The sequence below is a fragment of the Tachysurus vachellii genome, chromosome 12 (assembly GCF_030014155.1).
Source record: "Tachysurus vachellii isolate PV-2020 chromosome 12, HZAU_Pvac_v1, whole genome shotgun sequence".
Classification (NCBI taxonomy): Eukaryota; Metazoa; Chordata; class Actinopteri; order Siluriformes; family Bagridae; genus Tachysurus; species Tachysurus vachellii.
This window is the reverse complement of record NC_083471.1, coordinates 19623563-19647969: the sequence shown is the minus strand read 5'-3', so window position 1 is coordinate 19647969 and position 24407 is coordinate 19623563. Positions and strand designations below refer to the sequence as shown.

Sequence of the window (24407 nt, the reverse complement as noted above, 5' to 3'; positions counted from 1 at the left end):
CATGTTTCGTGGTTTTTTTTTGTTTTTTTTTAGTTAGTAAATAAACCCTGTTTTCTTTTAGCTATCCTGCATTTGGGTCTATTTTATCCCCACGTCCTTGACAACTACATTGTCAATGTTACATTATTTTGTTATTTTCTAAAACAAAGGTTTGATTTAGCATTGAGTTTTAATTTTGATTAATAAAAGCATTCCTTGTAACTCACACTCTGATTCACATTCTGAATTAATCCTAACTCAAGCTTAAGGGTAATTAAAAACGATGGCAATCATCATAATGGGAATAATGGGAAAAGTAATTCCTGACTCTCAATGATGGAAATCTTTCTTTCTTTAAATTAATTATAGGAAAAAGACTAATAACCCAAAACACAATTTTCCTCTTTACTTGAGTGAAAGTCCAATAATTAAAAAGGCTATTAGTCCAGTGAACATAAGATAAGGTAATTGGACAGCCTCTAAGGACAGCCTCATTAGAACATTAGTCACTGTTAATTTGTATTTTTTATTAGAAGTCTTAGAAAAAGATGTAGAAAAGAATGTACGTATGATTAAATATGCTCTGACAGAAAGATAACACGTGGCTAATGAAGTATATGTGTGCCGATTGGACAGACAGCTATGGCAATAAAGAGAACACATTAATGTTGAGGCACCTGAAAGCCCACTACATGAAAAAAAAATCGCATAATGTAACATAAAACAAGTGTATAGGTCTAAATTCAGTATGTGTGAAAAGGTGAGCATGTATCATTTGCTGACCAAAATGTTGTGAGGACAGCTATCACTTACCAAGAAAGTGAGGGGAAGCCTCATGTTCTTGGATGATCACATGTCTAGCCCCAGGGGGGATGAGGAACATCTTTAGGTAACCTTTGCACCAGAGTGAAGCGGCAACAGAGACAAGATGTTCGGATGGAAAAGACAGTGGAAGAAATTAGTGAACACAGAGTTGAACGTTTAGTTTATCTTTGCAGAAGTGGACATCGCTTTGTTAGAGGGCAACCAGTTTTACTGTTAGGATCTTGGACAGGTTAGACCCCTATACTACTGCAGGTTGTGTCGAGTCCATCAAGCTAACTCTCGCAAAGCCTACTAAAGAAGGTTACTTGAGAATGTGACTATAGGTTTGTCATACAGACTTCATACAATACATTCATCATTCCTGTGTAAATCTTTCATTTACTGTATGCCTCATGAACATGAGCTCTAAATGCATTAATATGTGACTGAAAGAGAAACCTTCAGGAATCGAGCGAGCTGTTGAGACGTAATCCTATTAGAAGCTGCATAATCTCTTTGATGAATGTATAACAAAAGCTGCAGAGCAAAACCTTGAGCCACTTTTCAACAAAAGAACTATAAACACTGAAGCACATTTCCTGATTTTGGATGTCCATTCATCTGCAAAGCCTTGAACCACTCACCAATTACATTTCTAGAGTCCTCACTCTCATTTAGATACACATGCCTCGCTCCTTTGGGCAGCAAAAAGATTCCTCTTGTCTTCCCTTGAAGAAAAATGCAACTATTACATGTGTATTGCACTGCATTCTTTTACCTTTGACTTACACGGGTGCTTTGATGTCAGGGGCTTATATAGGGGTCTTATATGGTGTGAGATACACATCATGTTCACTAGGGTTTGTGGGGTCACTTCTAAAGTGCTGAATACATTAGATTACATTAGTTTTGTTTGATGTTTTAATATAAAAAAGCTTGATGCTTCAAATATTCAGCTGCACACAGTCAGTCTAAAGTCTTTTTCATTCACCCTAGTGAGTTAATGGCAAAGAAAGCATTACAATGGGGAGAAAGCATACGATTAGGAAACACAGAATACTTGCAGGTTTTGTTTTCCAAAAAAGGCATTTCTTTTTGGCATCTCTTGCTTATTTTTTTCCCTGTTAAGAAAGTGAGTAAACATTCACATTAGTACAAAGTGAGAGATATTTTCATCATTGACTTCGTTCATGCAGTCAACAAGGATATGTCGCCTTGCAGTAAGATCATACAGGATGTGTGTTATAACCTGTAAATGACAATCACATTGACGTCACTAGTCATGCTCTTTCATCAAGTAAACATGCTATGACATACTGCATCGTGGAAACTAAGACAAGCTTTAGCATGCAATTTGAAATTTCCAGTCACGGACGTGACATCATGCCAAGTAAGGAATGCTTAGTGCCAAAAACATTATGTCAAACGCTGGACACGCTTAATTGAACGTGTAAGGAATAAAACATATCAGACTGTGCTGGTATAAGAAAATAATCCATAACAGGGTGATGTGGTAAGTTTCCCCCAGCCTCTCTTATCCCCTCTCTTTTAAGTTAAAAGGAAATCACATCACTTTATGTTAGAGAGAAACACTTTCCCATGCAGGAATCTTACTGACTGTTGCAAAGTGCTAAAACCCGAGACTTCTTCTACAATTATAATATTGCATAATAATTAGAATTAGATAATTAATTGCTGGAACTAATATAGAAATAATGCAGCTATAGAAAATAAATCTAAATAAATCACTAATGCTATGGCATAAACAGTTTTCACTGTCTTTCACAAACATATTAATAAAGGATTAAGGGAATAATATGTTACTAGGTACATAATATTACATAATAAAGTGAGGTTATTATTATTATTTTTTAGTAATAATGCCTTCATTCATTATTTATAATAAATATTATTATATATTAAAATATTAGAAAGAAGTAAAAATAAAAATAAACTGTTCAAGAATGTCCAAAATTGACTTGACAAAGTAAAAATGTGTCAAATAAACAGCATCGTATACCAAAAAATATACACACCGATGAGCCATAACATTAAACCCACAGCTAACTAATATTGTGTAGGTCCAACTTGTGCCACCAAAACAGCTCTGATGCATCTAGGCATGAAGTTGTGAGCTGGGGCTTCATGGTTCAGACTTGTTTGTCCGGCACATCCCACAGATGCTTGATCAGATTGAGATCTGGAGAATTTTGAGGTCAAGGCAACACCTTGAACTCTTTGCCATGTTCTTTAAACCATTTCTGCAGTGCAGCAGGGACAATTATCCTGCTGAAACGGCCACGGTCATTAGGGGATGTCGGTATCATGTTCTTGATCTGCAAAAGTGTTTAGGTAAGTGGTACTTGTCACAATAATAACCCACGGTTTGCTTGTAGAACATTATCCAGAGCAAAGAACTGCCTTTATGCAATGCATCTTAGTACCATCTCTTCCAAAGATAAGTGACACACACTCTCACACACACCTTTCTTTCCACATGGTGTAAAAGAAAATTGTGATTCTTCAGACCAGGCCACCTTCTTCCATTGATCCCTGGTCCAGTTCTGATGCTAGCATGTCCAATGTAGGACATGGACACTGTCCAGTCTGTGGTGATGCAGCCCGTTTATTTACATAGCAAGCTGAGATATATTGTGTTCTCATACCTTCGTAGCCATTGTAGCTGTTGTGTGAGATCAGACCAGACAGGAAAGCCTTCGCTCCTCATACGCATCATTCATTCATTCATTCATTTTCTACCGCTTATCCAAACTATCTCGGGTCACGAGGAGCCTGTGCTCCGTCATTGTCTCATTAACTCAGGTGTCATTGGGCATCAAGGCAGGATACACCCTGGACGGAGTGCCAACCCATCGCAGGGCACACACACGCTCATTCACTCATGCACTCACACACTACGGACAATTTTTCCAGAGATGCCAATCAACCTACCATGCATGTCTTTGGACCGGGGGAGGAAACCGGAGTACCCGGAGGAAACCCCCGAGGCACGGGGAGAACATGCAAACTCCACACACACACAAGGCGGAGGCAGGAATCGAACCCCCAACCCTGGAGGTGTGAGGCAAACGTGCTAACCACTAAGCCACCGTGCCCCCCTATCATACGCATCAATGTGCCTCAAATGCCCAGGACCTTGTGACCCCTTCAGTGGACTGTTTTTGATAGATACTAACCACTGCATCCCAGGAACACTCTGCAAGACCTTCTTCTTTAGAGATGCTCTGACCCAGTCTTCTAGCCATCAAAATACACACAGATCCTTCTGATCCTTCCAACACATCAACTTTGACACATGACTGTTCATTCGCTGCCTAATATATCTTATTCCTTGACAGGGGCCATTTGTAAACAGATAATCAATGTTATTCACTTCACATGTCAGCGGATGTTATGACTGATAGGTGTGTATTTCACTTGGCACAGCAGTACTTCGATTTTGTTCAAGGCATTTATTCATTCACAGTAGCTTGCACACTGTGTTATTATCATTCTGATACAACAACATTTGATGCAACATACTGGTTAATTAATACCTGCCTTCTTTGGATACAGTCACACGATTCATGTTAATGACATATGTCTGATATGTGATGGTGCCATAACTACTGTGACATGCATTTATTACAGACAGCAGAGCCATTGTAGCACAATCAGTGCACTGAGATTCGCCTGTGTAATCTCTGCTCTGAGTAACAGTAAATTAGATACATGCAGAAAAAGTGGACAATCCGACGCTGACAAAAATGTCATTTAAATTAGTTTATATATATATAAACCCTTCAGTACTAAAGCGTCTAGTGACCAAATGGTTTTTAAATCCTACGGCTGACTGCCAGACTGTCACTGTTGGACCCTTGTTCCTCAAATGTTCTGGATTTGATTCAGGCTTGCTGTAAGTGTGTATTAGTCTGCCCATAAAAACCTCCACATCTGAATAGCATTGCTCAGTAAAAATAGACATTTTTTAAGAATAAATCTTAAATTTGTCTTGTAACATGTTATAGTAGCTAAATGCTTCGGGGCATTCAAATACCCATATTCCTATCTCATTTTTTTCAATTATTAACACATAGTCCTATCTCAATGATTTTCAGAATCATTTTAAATCATTTTTTTATTCTGTATAATATGTATTTTGCTTTTAGATAAAGAAGGAGCATGTTTAACTTTTGGGAGGAATCTGACACCAAAAATAGAATAAAATACTAGAGCAAAGTGTGCCCATAGGAGATCATAAACAAGAAGCAAAAACTTTATACCTGCTTTTTTAGGGGTTCGGGTAAAGGTTCCTTTCACAGTTCTGCAGTGTGAATTGTCACCCCCACAAACGCCGCACCTATCTTCCTCCTTGTCAGAACCAATCTCTTTATCACATCCCACTTTCTGAAAGGCAGAAAGAAACAAAGCCTCTTTGAAGCCTCTCATAGCTTCAATTGTGTTAGTATTAAATGAATAATAATTGCTGTTCTTGTTAGTAGACACAGACGACACTACAGTTCCGCTGCTCTGTCTTAAATCCAGAATAACATGGTCGGCTTGAGATACTCATCCAAACGTTTGTGTTCTGATAAATGAGCACATTGTTTCCTTCCAAAATGAGTTTTATTCCCTGTCTAATGAAATTGATTGAATCATCTGCACTGAAATCGGCCCATTGTTCAAAGCAGTATCATATTGATCATTTTTGTAAAGAAATGTGAAAATGCAGAATTGTTATTACTACTATTATTGGTACCAATGCTTAGAATTATTTATTTATTTTTTTATTTATTTATTTCTCGTCTCTTCAGAAAAGTGCTTCAGAACTTTTTGTTGTGTTGCTGTTGGATTTTTTTTGGATAGGTGCAATCAGGGGAGTGTTTGCTATTGCACTGATGCCACATGGCTGCAGGGTTTAAAAGGGGCGTTAAAGCTTATGGCTGTCAGCAGCTTACCACACATTCCCCCCGTACGCAGATGCTGTAGGGATCCTTGTAGGAACATCGTGTGCCATCATGCACCAACTGCTTCATGTATGCCACGTCGCTCGTCTCCTTCGACTGGCAGTACAGGTGACATCTCTTGCTGGCTGAAGGAAAGTAAAAGGCACTGCTTAAACATTATGTTCTGTTTTAGGTTTAGATGACACAATTAGATTTTTTTTTATTATTTTACATGTTCTTTGTGCCTGAGTATCTCTAATAAACATGGTCTAAGTGCTGGACCATTTTTAATGACAGCAATGACATGTTTAGGTGTTTTTATTGTAAGAAACCAGATGAAAAAAATATGAAATACTTTGTGATTATTAAACAAAATGATATTCCACCTCCTGAGATATTGCATCCATCTGTTATTTGCACACACACAGGATTTTATTCAGCATCAGAAACTTAATTGCAAAAAATACATCAATATTTACATTAGTGAAACGATTCCATGTTCAGAGTTTATGCAGGTACTCAAGTTAATTACTTTTGGCAGAATATACTGTAAGCCTGCAAGGTTGCCAGATTTCAATTCATCTGAGTTCTAAGACATAGAGTTTTTCAGCAGCATTTGGACCAGCACCTTTATAGAAAAGTGCTTGCTTTTATATAAAATGTGCACTATAGCATAATAATAATAATAATAATAATAATAATAATAATAATAAAATATAAATTGTGGTTAACGGTGGCACCAAAAAAGATGTCCAGGGTTGCCAGTCAAAAACATCTATGACTTCAGCAGCGGTTTTCTTTCCAAATACCAACACAAATCGTCATCACATTGTCACCCCATGTGGGAAACTGATAAAAGGTTCCTGCTGTGTCACATTTGTCCACTTTCCTGTTATTATCTTTTCATAAAGAGAATTGAACTCAGAGAATTCAAGACACTAAGTGTAGTCCTTTCAGCATTTGTTTCTTGCTTCGGTTACTGTTTAAATCTGTGCTCTCACAAGCATTTATAAAGCCTTGCCCAAACTGCAGCATAATGCCAAAATCTCAGAGACTTTGCAGATACCCCCAACTATCCATTATTTCCCTCGATTCTTTTGGCGCAGCAGGGTGTGAATCAAACAGCAGACAATGAGCCATGCTTCTTTGTCATGTTTTCATGGCAGGAACAGAAATGGGCTAAAGGCTTAACTGCTCAACTGGAATTGGTACAGTACATCTTTGAAACACTGGAAAAAAAAAGAGTATTCGATATTTGGTGTGAGGAAAATGCCAAAGTGCCTCGTGTGCAGGGACAGACCCAGATGTTCTCTTTGTGGCTATCTCTTATTCTCTAATCGTGAATAATGAGCCCAGCCAGCAGAGTGTGGTGATAGCCCACCATTAATTTACACCTTATTTACACCCCGTTTGCAGACAAAGTCATGTGACCAAGGTAATAGTCCAGTATGTTATACATTAAACAGAATAGGTAATTAACCACACTTCCCATTTGTCCCTTTTTGTACTTAGTCTTGATTTTGAAAACAGCTGTTCATCGAATGCATATGTATGAGGGATGGAAATGCATTTTGCTTGATCACCAGGATGCACTGATTTACCAATATGTTTAGGATCCTATCCATTTTCCTACATAATATGTGACCTGGTAACTAGTAAACAAGGCTTTTACTGTAATTAGCCATGCGCACTCACCATCTGGGTGCTCATATGGGAGCCAGTGGTGTTTGGTGTTCTGGTACTCAAAGTGGGAGTTGCGTAGCTGACACTGCTGGGCTCTGAAGTCCTCAAAATGCTTGGGGCAGTCATCTGTGTTGCACAGCTGGAACTCATAGTTGACTCCTGGGCAGTCTTGTCCACCATTAGATGGACTGTGTTAAAGAAATGAACATTTATCATCACATAAGACTGTACACATTTGCTTGATTACATTCTAAAGTGCTAAATAAATAATTCTCTCTCTTACCCAGCTGTTGGACAATTCTTTGATCTTATTTAAGTCACAATTAAAATGAAAAAAAGTCTGTTTGTTTTATCACTGCTCTATGCTGAATATTCTCAGGATCGCTTCATGTAAACAAGCTGAGACGATTATCGAAAAATCATTATTCCTACAAAAATTTCTGAACTGATTTAGATAAATGTTCATAGCGTAAAAAGTTATTTCTGGGGGCCAATAATATTGACTTATTTTTGTGAGAAAATACTACTATAAAGAAAAGTGTCTCAAAGTGTCGCTAATCAGAGCATGTCTGTGAATATTTTGGTTTTGTGAAGCTAAACGTACGCTGGGTTGTTGCACTGCCGTGTCCTGAAGCGCACGCCTGTCCCACAAGAGCGTGAGCATGAACCGTACTTGGTCCACAATCCCCAAGCTCCGTCCTGCTTCACCTGGTTAGCATTTTTCCACATGCAGTGACCTTTGTAGCACCACTAGAGAAAGAGGATTGTATGATTCTAAGATTATAATACTGGTTTGGAAAGATGGGTTCTTGCAAAGATGGGGTGGATTTACCTTGCCGGGAGCACATTCGGTGCCGTCCAGTGGTGGTCCCTTTTTAGTCTTGCAAAAATAAGGGTTGTCTGGATGGCTGCACCAAAGTTGTTTGCAAGGATCGAATGTACGGAACTAACAGGAGAGAACAGGAGAGTGTAATATGATATTTATGAGAAATTTATATGTCACTTATATTCCACAGCAGATGCATAATGGATTTGTGTCTCAATTCTGGGCAATTTGGCACAGACAAACTGATCAGATAATTCATCAGTCACTATCACTGACACTCTGTGAATATCACAACACAATTGTATAGACAACTTTGTTCATTAAGCTATATTTAATACATTAGTATCTACAGTATATTAGGTGCTCCAGGAATTGTAGTTGAACCATAAGATGTGTAAAGACACAAGGCTTGCTAATTATCAACAGTGAATATGTTTTAAACGAATCATACATAAACAGAGCTCCACATAGACTCTGTTTTATCAAACCTATAGAAGGAAAACCTTCCAACTACACTTACTGATGTGCATATTTTGTATCCAACACCAAAATCGAAGCGACACTGCTCATCCATAGAGTAATTGATGCCAGGAAGTTCTGGGAGCTGTGGCCAGTCATGCTTGAATGGATCATCTAGTAAGCAGTCATAAGAACTGCGAGGAAGCAATTAAAAAAAAAACAGTCACAATTTGAGACAAACTAGATGTAGTAGATTGTATGTGTTCATGACTTTCAATACAGAGTAAAAATGGTGAAAGAATGAAAGCATGGGTTCTTAAAGTGAAAATGAAATACACATTGATTTGTGAAATTGAAGTATTAAGCTTGCTTATAAAGTGGTCTCGCATTTAATGACAAATTGGAAATACCGGTATTTCATCCACATGTCTAATATGGGTTTCAGATGAGTTTGTGGTGCTTTCGAGTCACTGCCCAAATGGCAATGTTCTGCTACCTGAATATTTCAGACAGGCTTTGGATGTTTGTTCTGCTGATAAGCAGCATGCAATTAGTTGATGATAAGAACAAAACTCTTGCTTTACACTTCAGTGAATTGATCAACAATAAATGAACCACATGCCACCTAAAAGCAGAAGTACGTGTTTGGCAGGGAAAGAAAAATCATCCAACAATGACCAGTTTAATTGGTAGAAAGCGCTTCTTTTATAGATAATTATGTTAATTTAATTTCATTTTATGTAATATACTTAATAGGCAGAGGAAGAATTTTGAAAGCACAATCATTTTTATTGTTCACAAGGATTAGCCTCAGAGTGAAGCAACAAAAACAAATATTCTAAATTAGTTTTAAAAAAATAAATCCTGAAACCACTTGGCATAATTGAGTACTACAGAGTGCCAGTAAAGAGATGACCTCAATTTCCACGGTTTATTAAAACCGTGTTTCACTGAAAGACACTGCAAATATGTGTCATAATTCAGAATAAGGTGCATCAAATCAGTGCATAAACTGTGATTGTGATTGCTCTCGAATCATTTTATTAAACTTCCACATTCTCACAACTGAATTGCCAAATAAAAAAATTATACTCTCCGTATCCCATGTCCCAAAATAGAAATACTAATTGAAATGTTATTTGTGAGTGCTACAGCATTAGAAAATAACCTGGAATGTGGAAACTAAGGATGGAAAAGTTGAAATAAACAGGAATTCAAATTGTTTGGTGGGGTGTCAGTGTGACAGACAGATTCTGAGTCTGCTAATTAGTCTATTTGCAAATGTTCCACTGAAAAGAGAGAACTAACATCTAAAAAAATATGTGATTCAAACATGGCTAAACTAAATAAGGAATAAGACATGAAGGTTATGCCACTATAAAAAAATACATCTGATGAACTGCATATTAGCATCTAGTGCTTGCTAATATTATGAACAACAGCTACGCTGATTCCTCCCCACTGCTTCTCTTTTTCTACCCATCCTGAGTCATCCAGAGATTGTAACAGCTCCAGTTGGACATTGCTTCATGAAGTATTAGGACATTCCGAGAGGAGACGCCAAATACATGTGGTCTTTGTGAACAACAACCTCCTCATCGGACTGTATGTTTATAATCACACCCTCCAGTGTCACCCAAATAAGGATGAGGTTCCCTTTTGAATCTGGTTCCTCTCAAGGTTTCTTCCTCTTCCATCTAAGGGAGTTTTTCCTTACCACAGTCTTCTCAATCACCTCAGGCTTGCTCATTGGGGATAAATACAAACACATTCAGATGTTAGTCTAATATTAATTTTGTATTATGTTTTTCATGTTCTGTAAAGATGCTTTGTCCATTGTCCAATGACCATTGTTAAAAGCGTGTTACAAATACATTTGATTTGAGTTTGAATTGAATGGAAGTGGGTTAATGTCCTAAAGGAACCCAGTCCAAGAGTGTTATTTAACTTATAACAAATCGATCACCAGTGATTGCCAGAAAATATCACTTTATCACTGGCTGTATGTTTTCTTTTCAAAGAATGCACTGAAAATCTGTTTATCATTAGTTTTATATTATTTAGAGTGTAAGGGTTTAAGTAACAGAATTATACAGAAACAATGACATATTTAACAGATTCATATAAACCTGCAATTGGCGCTCTTGCTTAACAAAAAGTTTTTTTTGTAACTTCACTTAAAAAGGCTCTTTTACAGTCACGTTCCTTTATTACAGTATGTTCAAGAACTACCCAGACAGGACATTATAAAATAATAATAACACAAATATATTAAAGAACTTTTAGACACGAGTGTCTCGGTAGGATCTTAAATAATCTTTCAAAACAGATCAATGTTAAGCAACAAAGAACAAAAACAATGTTTTGTTATGTCAGAGGTACAGTTACTTTCCTTATAATGAGCCGATTCTTCTACTGAACCAAAATAATCGGATTACTTATTTATCTCATACAAAGGCTTTAATGCTAACTGATAATGAGTAAGAATGTACAACTTAATGACTATATAGGAGCTTTTTAGAAGAGCTTATAACCTGAAATCCAGAGGCAGCAGAAGTATTACTGCATAATGTCAGATACAAATCATTTAATCTGATATTTTAATGATCAGCTGCTACTTAATTATAATATAAAACTTACTGCTGTTTTTTTTATCCAGTATCCCATATTATTAATTACATTATTTATTGATAATGCACCAATATATTATAAAGACCTTTCATGTGAGAGAGAGAGAGAGAGAGAGAGAGAGAGAGAGAGAGAGAGAGAGAGAGAGCGATGACTCACTGAATGTATCTCTTCAGCTCTTGTCCACTGCACATGGACCAGTGATAGCGATGGAAAGCTGCTTGCACCAGAGGGGCCATGACGCTCCCCATGGTGGTCTCATCACCACAACGATTGCCCTGTCCATCATGCTCCATTCCCAGCCTATAGACACGATAGTGAGAGAGAATTCAGTAGTTTAGAGAATCAGTATTTTTGGCTACAAGCAAGTAAAGGCTCTTGTTTGGAAACTTCTGCATTCTGTAAATCTTTTATGTAAATGCATTAATTAGAAATAACTGAGCATTATTTTAACATTATGCAGAGCACTAATGCTAATATAAGTTTCATTTGCTGTTTCACAAATTCTTTTATGTCCTTTTCGTCATTGCAAACGACTGCTGGAAAACTGCCCTGGCTCCTGAAACAACAATATAGATGTGGAAATGGTTCCCTTTAGTACAAGAAGATAACGAAAGACTTTACATTCAATTACATGTTCAATTCAGTGGACATAAAAGTGGTGTGAAATGCAAAAGAATGGATTGCTGTTCATCCATCTGTGTTTGGTATACAAAAACAACAAGTGTTTATATTCTTCTGTGATAATTGCATAATCATCTATTTTAGCTTTGTTAACAGCAGATCCAGGGAAAGAATGCAGGCAGGTATCTGGGGAAATGAGCTGTTTTGTCTTGCATGCACTGAAAATCAAAGAGGAAGAAAAACACACACACACACAGAGAGAGAGAGAGAGAGAGAGAGAGAGAGAGAGAGAGAGAGGAAGAAAGAGAGAGAGAGAGAAAAAAAGACATAATATAAGCTCTGATAAGTGTGTTCAGTATGCCAAAGATGACAGGAAAGACAGGTCGTAAAAGAATTATAAGGGCTTGTATACACAGAGGTTTTTATACACAGTGAGTACTGTGACACATGATATTATTCAACTGGTAATATAAAGCGTTTTTGCCAAAAGCCGTCACATAAATTCATAAAAAAAAAGATCTTTCATAACACAAGAGACTATCGTTGTTCTAAGGTGAATAAATCAACTTTGAACATATTATGTTCTAGAGAGCAAATGATCCTCAAATTAGACTAAATATATCACGGCATGTTATATATATGATCTCAGCCAGAGATCTGATTTTGTTTTGGTATCACATGTCTGGTTACGGCTATGTTAGCACTAATCCCAGCAATCAACTTTTCTACTTTAAAAATAAATGATCCAAGGTCCAGTGATCAAGGCTTTATTGCCATATATTATTTTATACGATTCTTTTTCTACCATTTACCGATGACTTGTCGGCAGTGGGTCCGATGGACTGGTGTTCAGAATCCCTACTTTATGTGTAAGCAACAATAATAATTACCACAGTTAGTTCCAGTCCACTTATTTTGTTGGTCGAGAGGCGTTCCGAGGATGCTTATATATAGTATAATCACACTGGATAATAATTGTTTTGCCCTTTTTATCGTTCTTCTCATAGACCAAAATGGTTACAGTAGTGTTAGCAGCATCATCAGTGGATATGGCAAACAAGACATTTTTTATAAATATAATTAGTGACTTAAAAGATGAAATCTTGTCAGATGGAGATAAAAAGGAAGAAGGGATGGGGACAATTTCAGCTGAAGCACCTGTATTGGAAATGTTAATATGTGAACATGTGCATGGCCGTGATTTGGCGTGGGTGAGCTAATCAAAAGTGTGCACATATTTGTTATACACGTACGCTTGCTTAAATAGATATCATGATTCATCCCTCTACTCAGAATGTAAAAAAACCTTTAACATCAAAAGGAACCAATCTCTGAATTCATTATACTAAAAATAAAAAACATAAAAAAGATATTTTAAGTTATAAAAGGTTGCCTTCTGAGACTGCAAAAATATTCATGCACTCTAGTCACTCTAGATTTTTAAAAACCTACACGTGTCCAGTCTCGTGGGCCACTACGAAGGCGGAGGAGAACCCGTCCTCATGGTTGAGGGTGCAGCTGCGAACTGGATGGCACATCCCGGTGACCGGAGCATAGCCTGGTATTAGACAGAACAAGAGCTAGGTTTATAAATCATGTTATATCTGGGTTTACTTGCATCAATGTATAATAAGGTTCTGATTAGTGAGGGTTCTAATGTTAAACTTATACATAAACATCTGAATTAAAATCTAGCAAATTGCTGAAGTGGACTTCAAGAGCAGGCTATGGACAATAATTTCAGCCTGTTTCCATGTGAAAGGAAGATAGAATCTGTTTACAACAGGATATAATAGTAGATAATACACATTTACATTTACACTATTTGGCAGATTCCCTTATCTACTGTGATTTACATTTATCTCATTTACACGCTGAGCAACTGAGGGTTAAGGGCCTTGCTCAAGGGCCCAGCAGTGGCACCTTGGCAGCGATAAGGGTTTGAACTCCTGACCTTCCGCTCAGTGCAACAGTCCAACCACATTTATGCAAAACAGTTTATTAATTCAATAAATTCAAAAAATAAAAGTGCTTGCATTAATATTCATACCCGTTGCTGTGATACCGATAAACATTTTTGAAGAGATACGGTTTCGGCGTTAAATGTGAGGATTAAAAATTACAGATGATTAAGAATACTGATAATTAAGAATCATCTGAGCTTAGGACTCTAGTGGAATGACACAGACTAGCTCTTTATTAATATTTGAATTTTATTATGGTGCACAAGATATATTTTTAAAACAGAAATATTGAATTAATTTGGTAAGCCAAGTTAGAAACTTTATCGTGTTGGTCCTGGACAAGTTTAGCCAAGAAGTCTGTTGACTAATAAAACAATGTGAATATTTAAAAAAAAGGTAAAGAGTTGCAGCTATAAATTCAACAATAAAATAAAACCAAATCTTTCCTATAAAATAAGAAGACTACAGAAAATTTGAAAGCATTTTCTGAAAAAAAAAAACAGAACAGAAAACTACCCATTTTTAAAAATGGTCTCATCACTCCTGCAATTTAGAGCTAAATATCAGATGGTTAGCTCTTTGTTGACTCAGTGATGAGTATATTCGGAGTCATGTCACACTTGTCACAATTGTAAGCTTACAAGACTAATATACCACGAAACAATATACAAAAAAAACCAACCATTTGCTGCAAAGTCATGGCTCTGTAATACAGCAATCAGCGCAGGAAGCACTGCACTCAAATTGCATTTTAACTCAACTGTATAAATGTGGAGGAAGACTTTATTACTAAAGATGTCAGGGTCCTCAACATCAGGTCCTTTGAACTTTGTTGGGACATTCAGATGTATTTAAATTTGCACTATTGCTCTTCAGTTTCATTAAAGAACTTGTAAAAAAAAAAAATACAGACTAGTAAAGATATTGCACCACTCATTAATGGAGGAAAAAATGTAAAACAGATTGAGTGTCAATGAGCATGCTGAATAAATCACAAATACAAATGTGACAAAATCAAATAAACGGAAAGGAAGGATTTGAAAAATGCATTTGTTTCTGTGGTTTTGTTTTAGATGTTAAATGTGAAAGATCTCAATTTGTATAGAATGATCAAATCTATTTTCTATGATTATGCAGCTATGCGATTATGGGAACTCTACTTCATTCGGTCTCCATCCCACAATTTTTCTTTACCAACACCAATAAATGCATTTTTCATGCCTCTCATTCGCCTTGTGAATTGTCAGTGAATTGTCTTTTCCACAAAGTGAACATTATTCGTAGCTGGAAAAGCAGAAAAGCAAAGATTTATGTAGAGGTAAACAGCCAAGTGTGAATCAGTATGGTGTGAAATCTGAAGATGATGATGAATTCAAGTAGATCTGTGAAGGAGATTTTCTACCTTGCATGCCAGTAGGGCCAAAGCCCTGGCGTGTGAGGAAGATGGCATGGTCATGGTGCTCGGAGTGTTCTGGATCGTCTTTCTGCTGTCCGAAAGCCCAGCGGCACACGTTCTCCAAGCTCCGCGATGGGTTCCCACGTTCAATAAGGCTAATGGACTGAGGGGACATTAGTAAACACATTAACATTCGGTGTCTTCATTTGTTTGACATTGCTCATCAACACAAAGGGGCAGCAAATTGCAGAAAAAAATCTATACAGATTACATAAAAATGTAAATGTAAAAACTTATAAAATAACTTAATATATATACTAAACTTAATTTAAAGCAGTTTCTAATAGTTAATAGATTGAATTATGTTGGCGTTATCGATCGTGTTATGAACGCTGGGAAAGCTCATGAGGTTTGTGCTGATGAAAATGATATTTTTAAGTATTAAATTGAGGTGATTAATACAGGCATGGTAGAACAGTGCAGTGGTAATATGTCTGCTGCAAAACAGCAGCATTTACTGTACTGTAATTGCTGAGACCTGCACTATTGCGTTTTATTCTTTACTCTTTACTCTTTATTACAAAATAAACTGTGTACTGCTCAGCGCTGCACTGACCCTGTCAGTTATTCTACTGTTCTGCTTGTACTATTGTGTAGGTGTGTGTAGTGTACTTAGTTGTGTTGTCTCCTGTAGTTCTGTGTTTTATGTATCACCATGTTTTATTTTACTGTGTACTGCATCAGCTGAATATGGTTTAAATAATTACAGCTTCTTAACTTGACTTGACTTGACTTGACTTCTGCATCATGGGTTTGAGTCTCAGCTCAGGTGTGAGCTTTGTGTTTGATTTTATTCCGTGCTTTAAAAAAAAAAGTGATTAAACCAGGTTGGGTGTACAAAAACTAATTATGTTAGTTACTGAGTCCAATCATGTTGAATTGATGTGTGGAACTGAATAAGTAAATTTTATGTGTTTTTATCCGGCGCATATTTTTTAGGTATTTTTTGATGTTTATTTATTTATTTTTTATGCATTTCCTTTATTAGAGCTTTACTGGTCATTTTTATGTGTAAAATGTATGCAAAATGTATAGTTGTATCTGCTGTGTCTTACCTTTGCATAGCCAAGCATGATCATCCTCACAAGAACAACATTGATGTGCACGCCTAGTGACTCGTCATGGTATATCTCATTCACCTGAAATAGAATACAATAAAAAAAAAATCTGTTGCCTGAATGCCAATATCTTTTTCTTCTTGAACAGAATTATGAAAACTAAGAATCTTGCTTTCAAATACTAATAAAAGTGTTAAACCTATGTATTTTATTCAACATCCCATTTCTTTTCCCCCAGCAGGAGAAGGTCAGGAACAGAGAATAATATCATGCAGTAACTACATGAAAGATACTGGTGTTATGAGAAGCGTGGAAGAAGGCTTTGTATACGATTGCCACACACCCCGCTGGGTATTTTATATGTGCTCTGTAAAAACACGGGTTTAATAAATCGCTATCTGACGATTTTAGCTGAAGTGTTCTTATTGTTCTTATCGCTTCTTATTGACAGTCTTTTGAATCCCAAGCTCAAAACATTTTGCCATCATACGTGCTTTAGCTGTTAACCAGCTCATACTGTGCTTAATAATCAAAGGTTCAGTTGAATCATGTGTCCTTGTGACTGACACAGAGAGATCTTTTGGGTCTGGACATTTAATTTGCACCTAATTGCTTGCAGTATAGTAGCCATTACTTCAATTCATAGCACAATAAATAAACCTTCTAACTATATTTGATGGAAAGACAACATTGGGATTTTTAGAGGGAATATTTCAGCAGGGCAATGGGGTCAACCCATCAGACTTGTAGACCTACACACTGTGTTCCTACTATATACATCCAAGTGAGAACAAATACAACGGACTCTTTTTTTCCGATCCAAAACATCAAAGAAAACCCAGGAACATTTTATAATGTTGTATGCCAGAAGCACCATAGCAGTGGTTTTGGCAAAACAACGGTTCCATGCTACTGCATCCTGGAACCAGACACTCCACAGGATGAATGAAGAAACATGTCATTTTAGGAGCTGACTCATGTCTCCTAAAACCTGAACAAACTGGACTCTTACCTGCCAACTGTCTTTTGTTTATCAGACTGCCTGTTCTCCACATGTGGGCTATTTAATGCACAAAATGCTACATTTTCCTGATCTTGTGTCTATAAAGCAGAAACGGTGCGTGATATAGAAAAAAAAAATAAATGCCACAACTTGGCATTTTAATGTTTTTTTCAAGCTCTGTTTTGAATGAGACATTAAACTGCATTAAAAATTCAATTTAAAAAATATATTTATTATTTAGTTATTTAACCTTTTTGACCAGAACATTCTGTGTCTGCCAGCGAAAGTATTAAATATTTTAAATCTATATAAGCAAATGAATTATTTTATTACAGCAAATCTGATATAAAATGAGTCATGGCACTGTTGGCTTTCAGGGTGAGATGTTTTCGCCTATGTTGGGAAAATCTTACACAAAACACTTTCGGATTGTACTGTAGATGCTTATGAACGAGCACTTGAGTGAAGAAATGGGTTTGATATGGGATTTACTTTAAAGATTGAAACATTTGTGTGACAAAAACTGTTTCTGAATTTTTTTTAATGTTTTTTAAATTAAATATATATATATATATATATATATATATATATATATATATATATATATATATATATTTATACATAAGTATACATAAAAGTAAGTATACATAAGTATACATATACATAAGTATACATAAAAAAAAAAATAAATAAAATTATATATATATATATATATATATATATATATAATTTTTTTTTTTTTTTTTTATGTATACTGCCTCCACTTGTTGTTCTTTCGGCATCTCCCTGATTAGGGTCGCCATAGCAGATCAAATGGTCCACATATTTGATTTGGCACAGGTTTTATGCTTATCCAGGCTCAGGACTGGACATTGAGAGTTAAGTCTATTGTGGCTGGTTTAGCTCCGCACCCGGGAATCAAACCCGAGCCACAGTATTGAGCGCATAGGATCCTGCCACTGGACCACCAGGAGAAACAATGTGTTTCCTCTAGTATGCAAAGTAACAGAAATACTTAAAATAACAACAGATTCTTAAAGGCGAGCGTCTACTTTCATCTGTGCCATTAACCATCACTGTGGAAAACCACAAAGAACCACCAAGAAGATATTCAATGCTGAACATGGGCATCGCAAAAGAGGCACAAATAATTTTGCAGTCTCTGGTAAAAGGAGGTAAAATTATTAACTACCCAAACATTTAAAAACCTTAAAAAGGTGTAAAAGACCGATCTCTCCTCACGTTCGTGTGATTTGCCTGTGCATTTTTCATCATTTGATTCATTTTCATCATAAGGCATTGCTATGTTTCCTCTGGCTTTATTTAGCTCAATTAATACAGAACAAGTTTCTGAATCTTTTATGACATGCGGGAGGTCTTTCACTTCACATGGCATTTTTCAGTTTTAACAAGCATAACAATCAACACCCTCCATGATCGAGGAGTATAAAAAGTGAACTGTTTTGCTAAAAAATGATCATGTTGCTAGATTTTTTCCACTTCACTGCTGTAGGAATCCACTGAACCCATACACTTCCTATAAGCTGTGAGTGTAACTATAATGTAGAAGAACTGGAATGATTAGACCAATTGATGCTGTGGGTAAGAGGAGAAGGGAAGGTATGAGAAGTACCCATAAGAGTAATCAGCTTCTTTGTTTGTGTGAGGCAAGAATAAAATTTTTTTAAGATTATGTAAATGTGAGGCTAGAAATAAAACACTAACACGTACAAAAAGCTACTGTACAGTATTTCTTCTTTGCTTGTTTTTCATCGTTTTAAGATTGCTTTTAGGACTAAAAATAACAAATGATTTTAAATAAGCATGATATATCGGACATTACTGGGTAGCTAGCGGTGAGAAAAGGGTAGATTAAAGATTGTTGGTGTGCAATGCTTTGCTAAGAAGGATCGATATGTGCTTTTAAAAATAGCAAGTGTTTTAGGGTAAAGAGTGATGACATGGTTGCTGAAAAATTCAAAAGGATTCTGTACAAATTATACTGTACATAAAATCTTTTCTGTATATGTTGATCCTATATTTATCATACGTTTTAACAAAAAAGAGCAGGTCCTTAGTCTACTCTTTTGTCTTTTGTTATTTGTATTTTTAGACTTTATATAATGGAACTCGGAAAAAGTGGAAAAAGTAATGTCACAAATGTCGCTATTTGAATGAATAAAAATAGATTTTTTGGAAAATTACCAGCAATCTCATCAATTTATAGAAATCTACATGCATTAATTTTCTAGGCAGCTCATTTAGACAGCACTTGAACCCACCCTTGGAAAGTCTCTTCACCTAAAATGAGGACACATTTTGTGACAGAATGGCCCTCAGAGAGTCTCCCACCTGAGGCTGTCACACAGCTACTGTGCCGATATGAAAACTCTCAAAAGTAAAGGTTTTCTTTTTTTGTGAGCAGAACTGACTTTACAGGAACAGGACTGCTTCACAAGAATCCTATATAATTTCTAATGCATAATTTTGAAGAGAATGGAACGGATTCCGATTTGCAGTGCTCTTATAGGGTGGGGAAAGCAAGTAGAAGTTGAGTGGAGTAATATGATGGCGTTTATAGGTGTTGCTACAGACGAATGATGAAAGAGCCCCAGTGTTGAGCCGGTAATACAGAGGTCTTTTAAACACAGCTGTTTTTCCTTCCTCACTTACCTACAGTAAGAGGCTGCTGTGTGGCTGAGAGTGGGGAGGAACAGCGTCTCTAAGGCCCCTGACGCCTACTCCGTAAACCAAAAGACTTATAATGCTGCTAAATGATATGCTCTCTGATACATATTCACATATATACATAAAGATAGGTAGATAGATGATGGATAGAGATAATAAATAAAGAGAGAGACATCACATGTATATGTCTCACAACAGAGAATAAAGTGATTTAGTGATCTGTGTATTTATACCAATAGATTAAACACTGTAGTCAGATATTTCGTATATTTCAATGAATCCCCAGTGTATCCTGAGAAACAGTGATGGAGATGGAGATGCATTAAGCAAATCTTTAAAATTCACATCAGGATTAAAGATAAGTGATGTGTAACAGACATAAATCTGTGAAATCTTCCAGACCAGCCATAGACACAATTATTCAGTGTTGAATGCATAAACAGGTGGCTAAACAGTTCTGGTGTGATATGCTCCTGTTTAACAGCAGATGTCTGTTCTAACTCTGATCCAATTAAACCTTATTCCTGCTTACAGGCTTTATTTAATCTTGGTAATAAATCATTTGACAGTGGGTCTTCCGATATTTAGATATTCTGTCTAACCACTGTCGTACACATAATAACATTTAATAATTTAAAAGTCTATTCTGACTTTAAGTTATGTCTACAGCGTCATATATGTGTCATTTAAATCTGAATACAGTTACAGATACAGATATGGGTGTTTTAAGCTCTAAGCTAAAAATGACACTGGCATTGCATTAAACATTGCATAACTTATTGTACATGCAATTTCTTGCCTTTGCACTGCATAAAAGTGCAAAGGAACAATGCAGCATAAATACTGATTAAGAGGTTAAAACCTGGTGGTGTACTGACTTGGATATATCAGTAACCTAGTTGAAATGAATTGTGACTACATGCAAAACATTCCCACATATATTTTCCACATGGGGTCAGTGGTGGCTCAAGTGGTTAAGGCTCTGGGTTGTTGATCGAAGGATCGGAGTTCAAGCCAAAGCAATGCCAAGCTGCCACTGTTGAGCCCTTGAGCCCTCCCTGCTCCTGGCATGCTGTATCATAGCTGTCCCTGTGCTCCAACCTCAACCTCCAAAGTTAGGCTATCCGAAGAAAATAATTCCACTATGCTGTAATGTATATGTGGTGAAAATAAAGGCTTCCGTGCCCTTATTTCATTAATTCATCATAATCATAATTAGCTCAAACACCCGTCATTTAAAATGCAATCTAAAGACAAAATCAGCTCATAGGTTCTATATTTAATTGTTTACTTATTAATTGTTTAACTTAATTTACTTAATTGTTTACCAGTTTACTTATAAAAAAAATAAGTTTAATTAAAGTGTGTAAAATAAGTTTAATCCCTTAAAGAAATCAAATCTATCACAGAATATGGTATACACTGTACTGTACTGTACTGTACTGAACTGAATGATGCCCAGACAGATTCACATTTTCCCTTATATGAGAAGCTAATCTATTGAGAAAAACACAGCAAAGACAAGCACAGAAGTCTTACAGTTAGACAATACTCCTATTACAACACATCTCTAAAAGAGGTCATGCTGAAACATTTTATAGCATGCCATAGCTTTTAGAGACCAAAACAAGACCATATCTATCACAGTAGGCCAAACTACACTCTCAGAACAGCTTCAATTCTTTCACATTGTGTTGGAAATATTCCTTCGTTATTCTGGCCCATGGTGATGTGACTGAATTTTATAATTGCTGTAGATTTGTCAGTAGCACTTGCATGATGTGAATCTCCTGTTCTAATGCACTCCACAGGTGCTCTAAAGGGCTTCAGGTCTGGTGACTGAGCAGGTACTGAAGTACACTGAACTCACTGTCATGTTCAAGGAAGTTTGAGATACCTATGCGACGTGGTGACTGATCATTTTGGAAGTAGCCATTATAAAATGAGCAAATTGTGGCCATAAAGCGATACACATAATCCCACATATTGTAATTATTACAATAATCAAATCTCACTTGGTACTGTATGAAGAGGATCAATGTGTGGCTAGTAAACATTCCCCACTATTACACTGTTGACACAAGGCAGGTTGGGTACATGGATTCATGCTGACCTTAGCATGTGCATGTCGCAAATGACATCAAGACCATGAGCCTCATTTATAAAACTCCCCACAAATTTGTTGTGTGTGTGTGTGTGTGTGTGTGTGTGTGTGTGTGTGTGAACCTACAAGACAAGTGAACCTACAAGACAATGTGCGTCATGGATTGCAGTGTATCCCCTCTATGTTCATGCCAGTTACAGAATTAAAATCCCTTGTACATTAAAAGAATGCAATTGCTTTCAAGTAAAAAGCAGCTTCATTCTGAGTGTGTGCCCTTATAGCGACAGGAGTTCATTTGGAAAACTGGATATGGCTGCAGATTGAGCTTTGATGTTGGCCGGTTCATCCATAATGGAAGGAAATATGACATACAAGCTTTTCAATTTTATTATATTATCCACAAAGTCTGGCATGCTGGAGCTTAAAGACATTGCTGAATTATCAGTAAATTCGCTCTGGTGGTAATCAGTTTCCAGGTATCCAACGGTAGTTAAGATCTGTAAGAGGACTTACTTATTTCGTGTGTTGGCCTCTCTAAAACTGGGCTTAACTCAGCACATAGTTCCAAGAGGATGACTCTCAGTTGGTATCAACTTGTCAATAAATATAAACAGGCTAATTAACCAGTCAACAAACAAACAAAACTAATCGTTTGTGACATCGTTTTATGATGTGTTATGTGCGAGTGTGGTGATTTGTGCATTTAGCTGTAATTCTTTACATATCCACAGGGTGACGTCAGCACCCACTGTCTAAATGTTACTCATCTATCTACTCATGTGTCAAAAGCTTGCACAAGTATATGATCAATTTCCAGACAAGTATTTCTTTATAAAACCTGTGTAAGAGATTGTGTATGTACGTTCCAGATCCATTATTGAGCGTATGCACCAATTATTAGTGAGGCATCAGGTGACCTTAATTCAATATCGGTTTCTAGTGTCTGTGAACCTGTGCACACTGTAGATTAGACTCCTGCTCTTGCCTGACAGGAGGGGAACCCAGTTCAGCCTTTCTTCTCTTGCTGGCCATTCAGCAAGGTTTGCAGTGGTGTGCATTTTTTTATGCTTTTTTGCTCCCCATGGTTATAAAGAGTGGATATTTAAGCCACTAGATGTTTTTGCAACATTCAGTTTCAGCACTCTAAGCAGTCATGCCATGATTAAAGTCACCGAGATCACTTTTTTCATTCATTTTCAGTCACAGTGGCTCTGATTTAACTGCACTGCTGTCACTGATGTTTGGATGTTTGGATTGCCTGAATGTGTACCACTGTTCCTATTAAAGAGACTATTAGAATATCAAGTTTAATCAGAAACCACAAGTAACTGATATTTTGTCACTTATTGGAACTAATAGTTGTTATCACAACAAGTAGTTGTCAAACGCTCAAATCAGCAGGGGTGAAGACAGAGCAAACTGAACTGATTACACAATTGCACTGGGATCTTTATAAACCTCAAAAACATCTCTACTTCCTGCAGAGGTATGGGATAGCAGTGCTAACACTGACCAATCAAGCATGTCCTGACAGTAACGAGCAATGTCTGAAAAAGCAACATATCAAACCTCGCAAAGAATTGCACACTTTACTCAATTCAATCTAATCTCTGAAGCAAGAAAAATGAGTCCTAACAGAATTTGGGCCAGGGCAGCATGGTGGTGCAACAAGGTTCCTAATTTGGTCTTGAGCTCAGTCACTGTCTTTGCATGTTTGTGTATCTTCTCCCCATATTTACATTTGTTTCCTATAGGTTTATCCACTTATGGCTAAGTGGATTATCTTCTCTAAATTGCTCCAAGATAGGATATGTGGGTGCATGATGCCCTAAGGAATCTCATCTGATCCAATGTGTATTTTTACCTCACACCCACATGACCCTGCTTAGAATAAAGCAAATACTAAAGATTAATAATACAAAATAAATGAGGTGTCACCATGGCTATGGATTCATTTTACCAGATAATTGGGCCTGACTTACTAGCAGCCAAAATTCATTGCCACCATGATATGCCATCCTGTTACAGCAGCTCAACCAAAAAAAACGCACAAACTGATACATTTTCATGAAACATTTCAAGTCAGACATGAAAACAGTTACCTAGCATTGAACGTATGGCATTATATATACGCAGAACATCTGTACACCTGCACGTCCATGAAGTAACTTAATAAGCTAATCGT

The 24407-nt window shown here is 36.7% G+C and overlaps 1 protein-coding gene across 1 annotated transcript in view; it reads right to left on the bottom strand.

The window, feature by feature from the left end:
- Window positions 1-24407, bottom strand: part of adamts3 (ADAM metallopeptidase with thrombospondin type 1 motif, 3) — a 69313-nt gene that overhangs the window by 16118 nt on the left and 28788 nt on the right. Inside the window, exons 6-16 of the mRNA XM_060883624.1 lie at window positions 16425-16508; window positions 15316-15472; window positions 13402-13507; window positions 11485-11628; window positions 8759-8891; window positions 8245-8358; window positions 8017-8162; window positions 7425-7600; window positions 5742-5875; window positions 5067-5190; window positions 793-873 (exon numbers count right to left, since the gene is read on the bottom strand). Coding sequence (XP_060739607.1) covers window positions 793-873; window positions 5067-5190; window positions 5742-5875; window positions 7425-7600; window positions 8017-8162; window positions 8245-8358; window positions 8759-8891; window positions 11485-11628; window positions 13402-13507; window positions 15316-15472; window positions 16425-16508 — 1399 coding nt within the window. The remainder of the gene's footprint in view (window positions 1-792; window positions 874-5066; window positions 5191-5741; window positions 5876-7424; window positions 7601-8016; window positions 8163-8244; window positions 8359-8758; window positions 8892-11484; window positions 11629-13401; window positions 13508-15315; window positions 15473-16424; window positions 16509-24407) is intronic.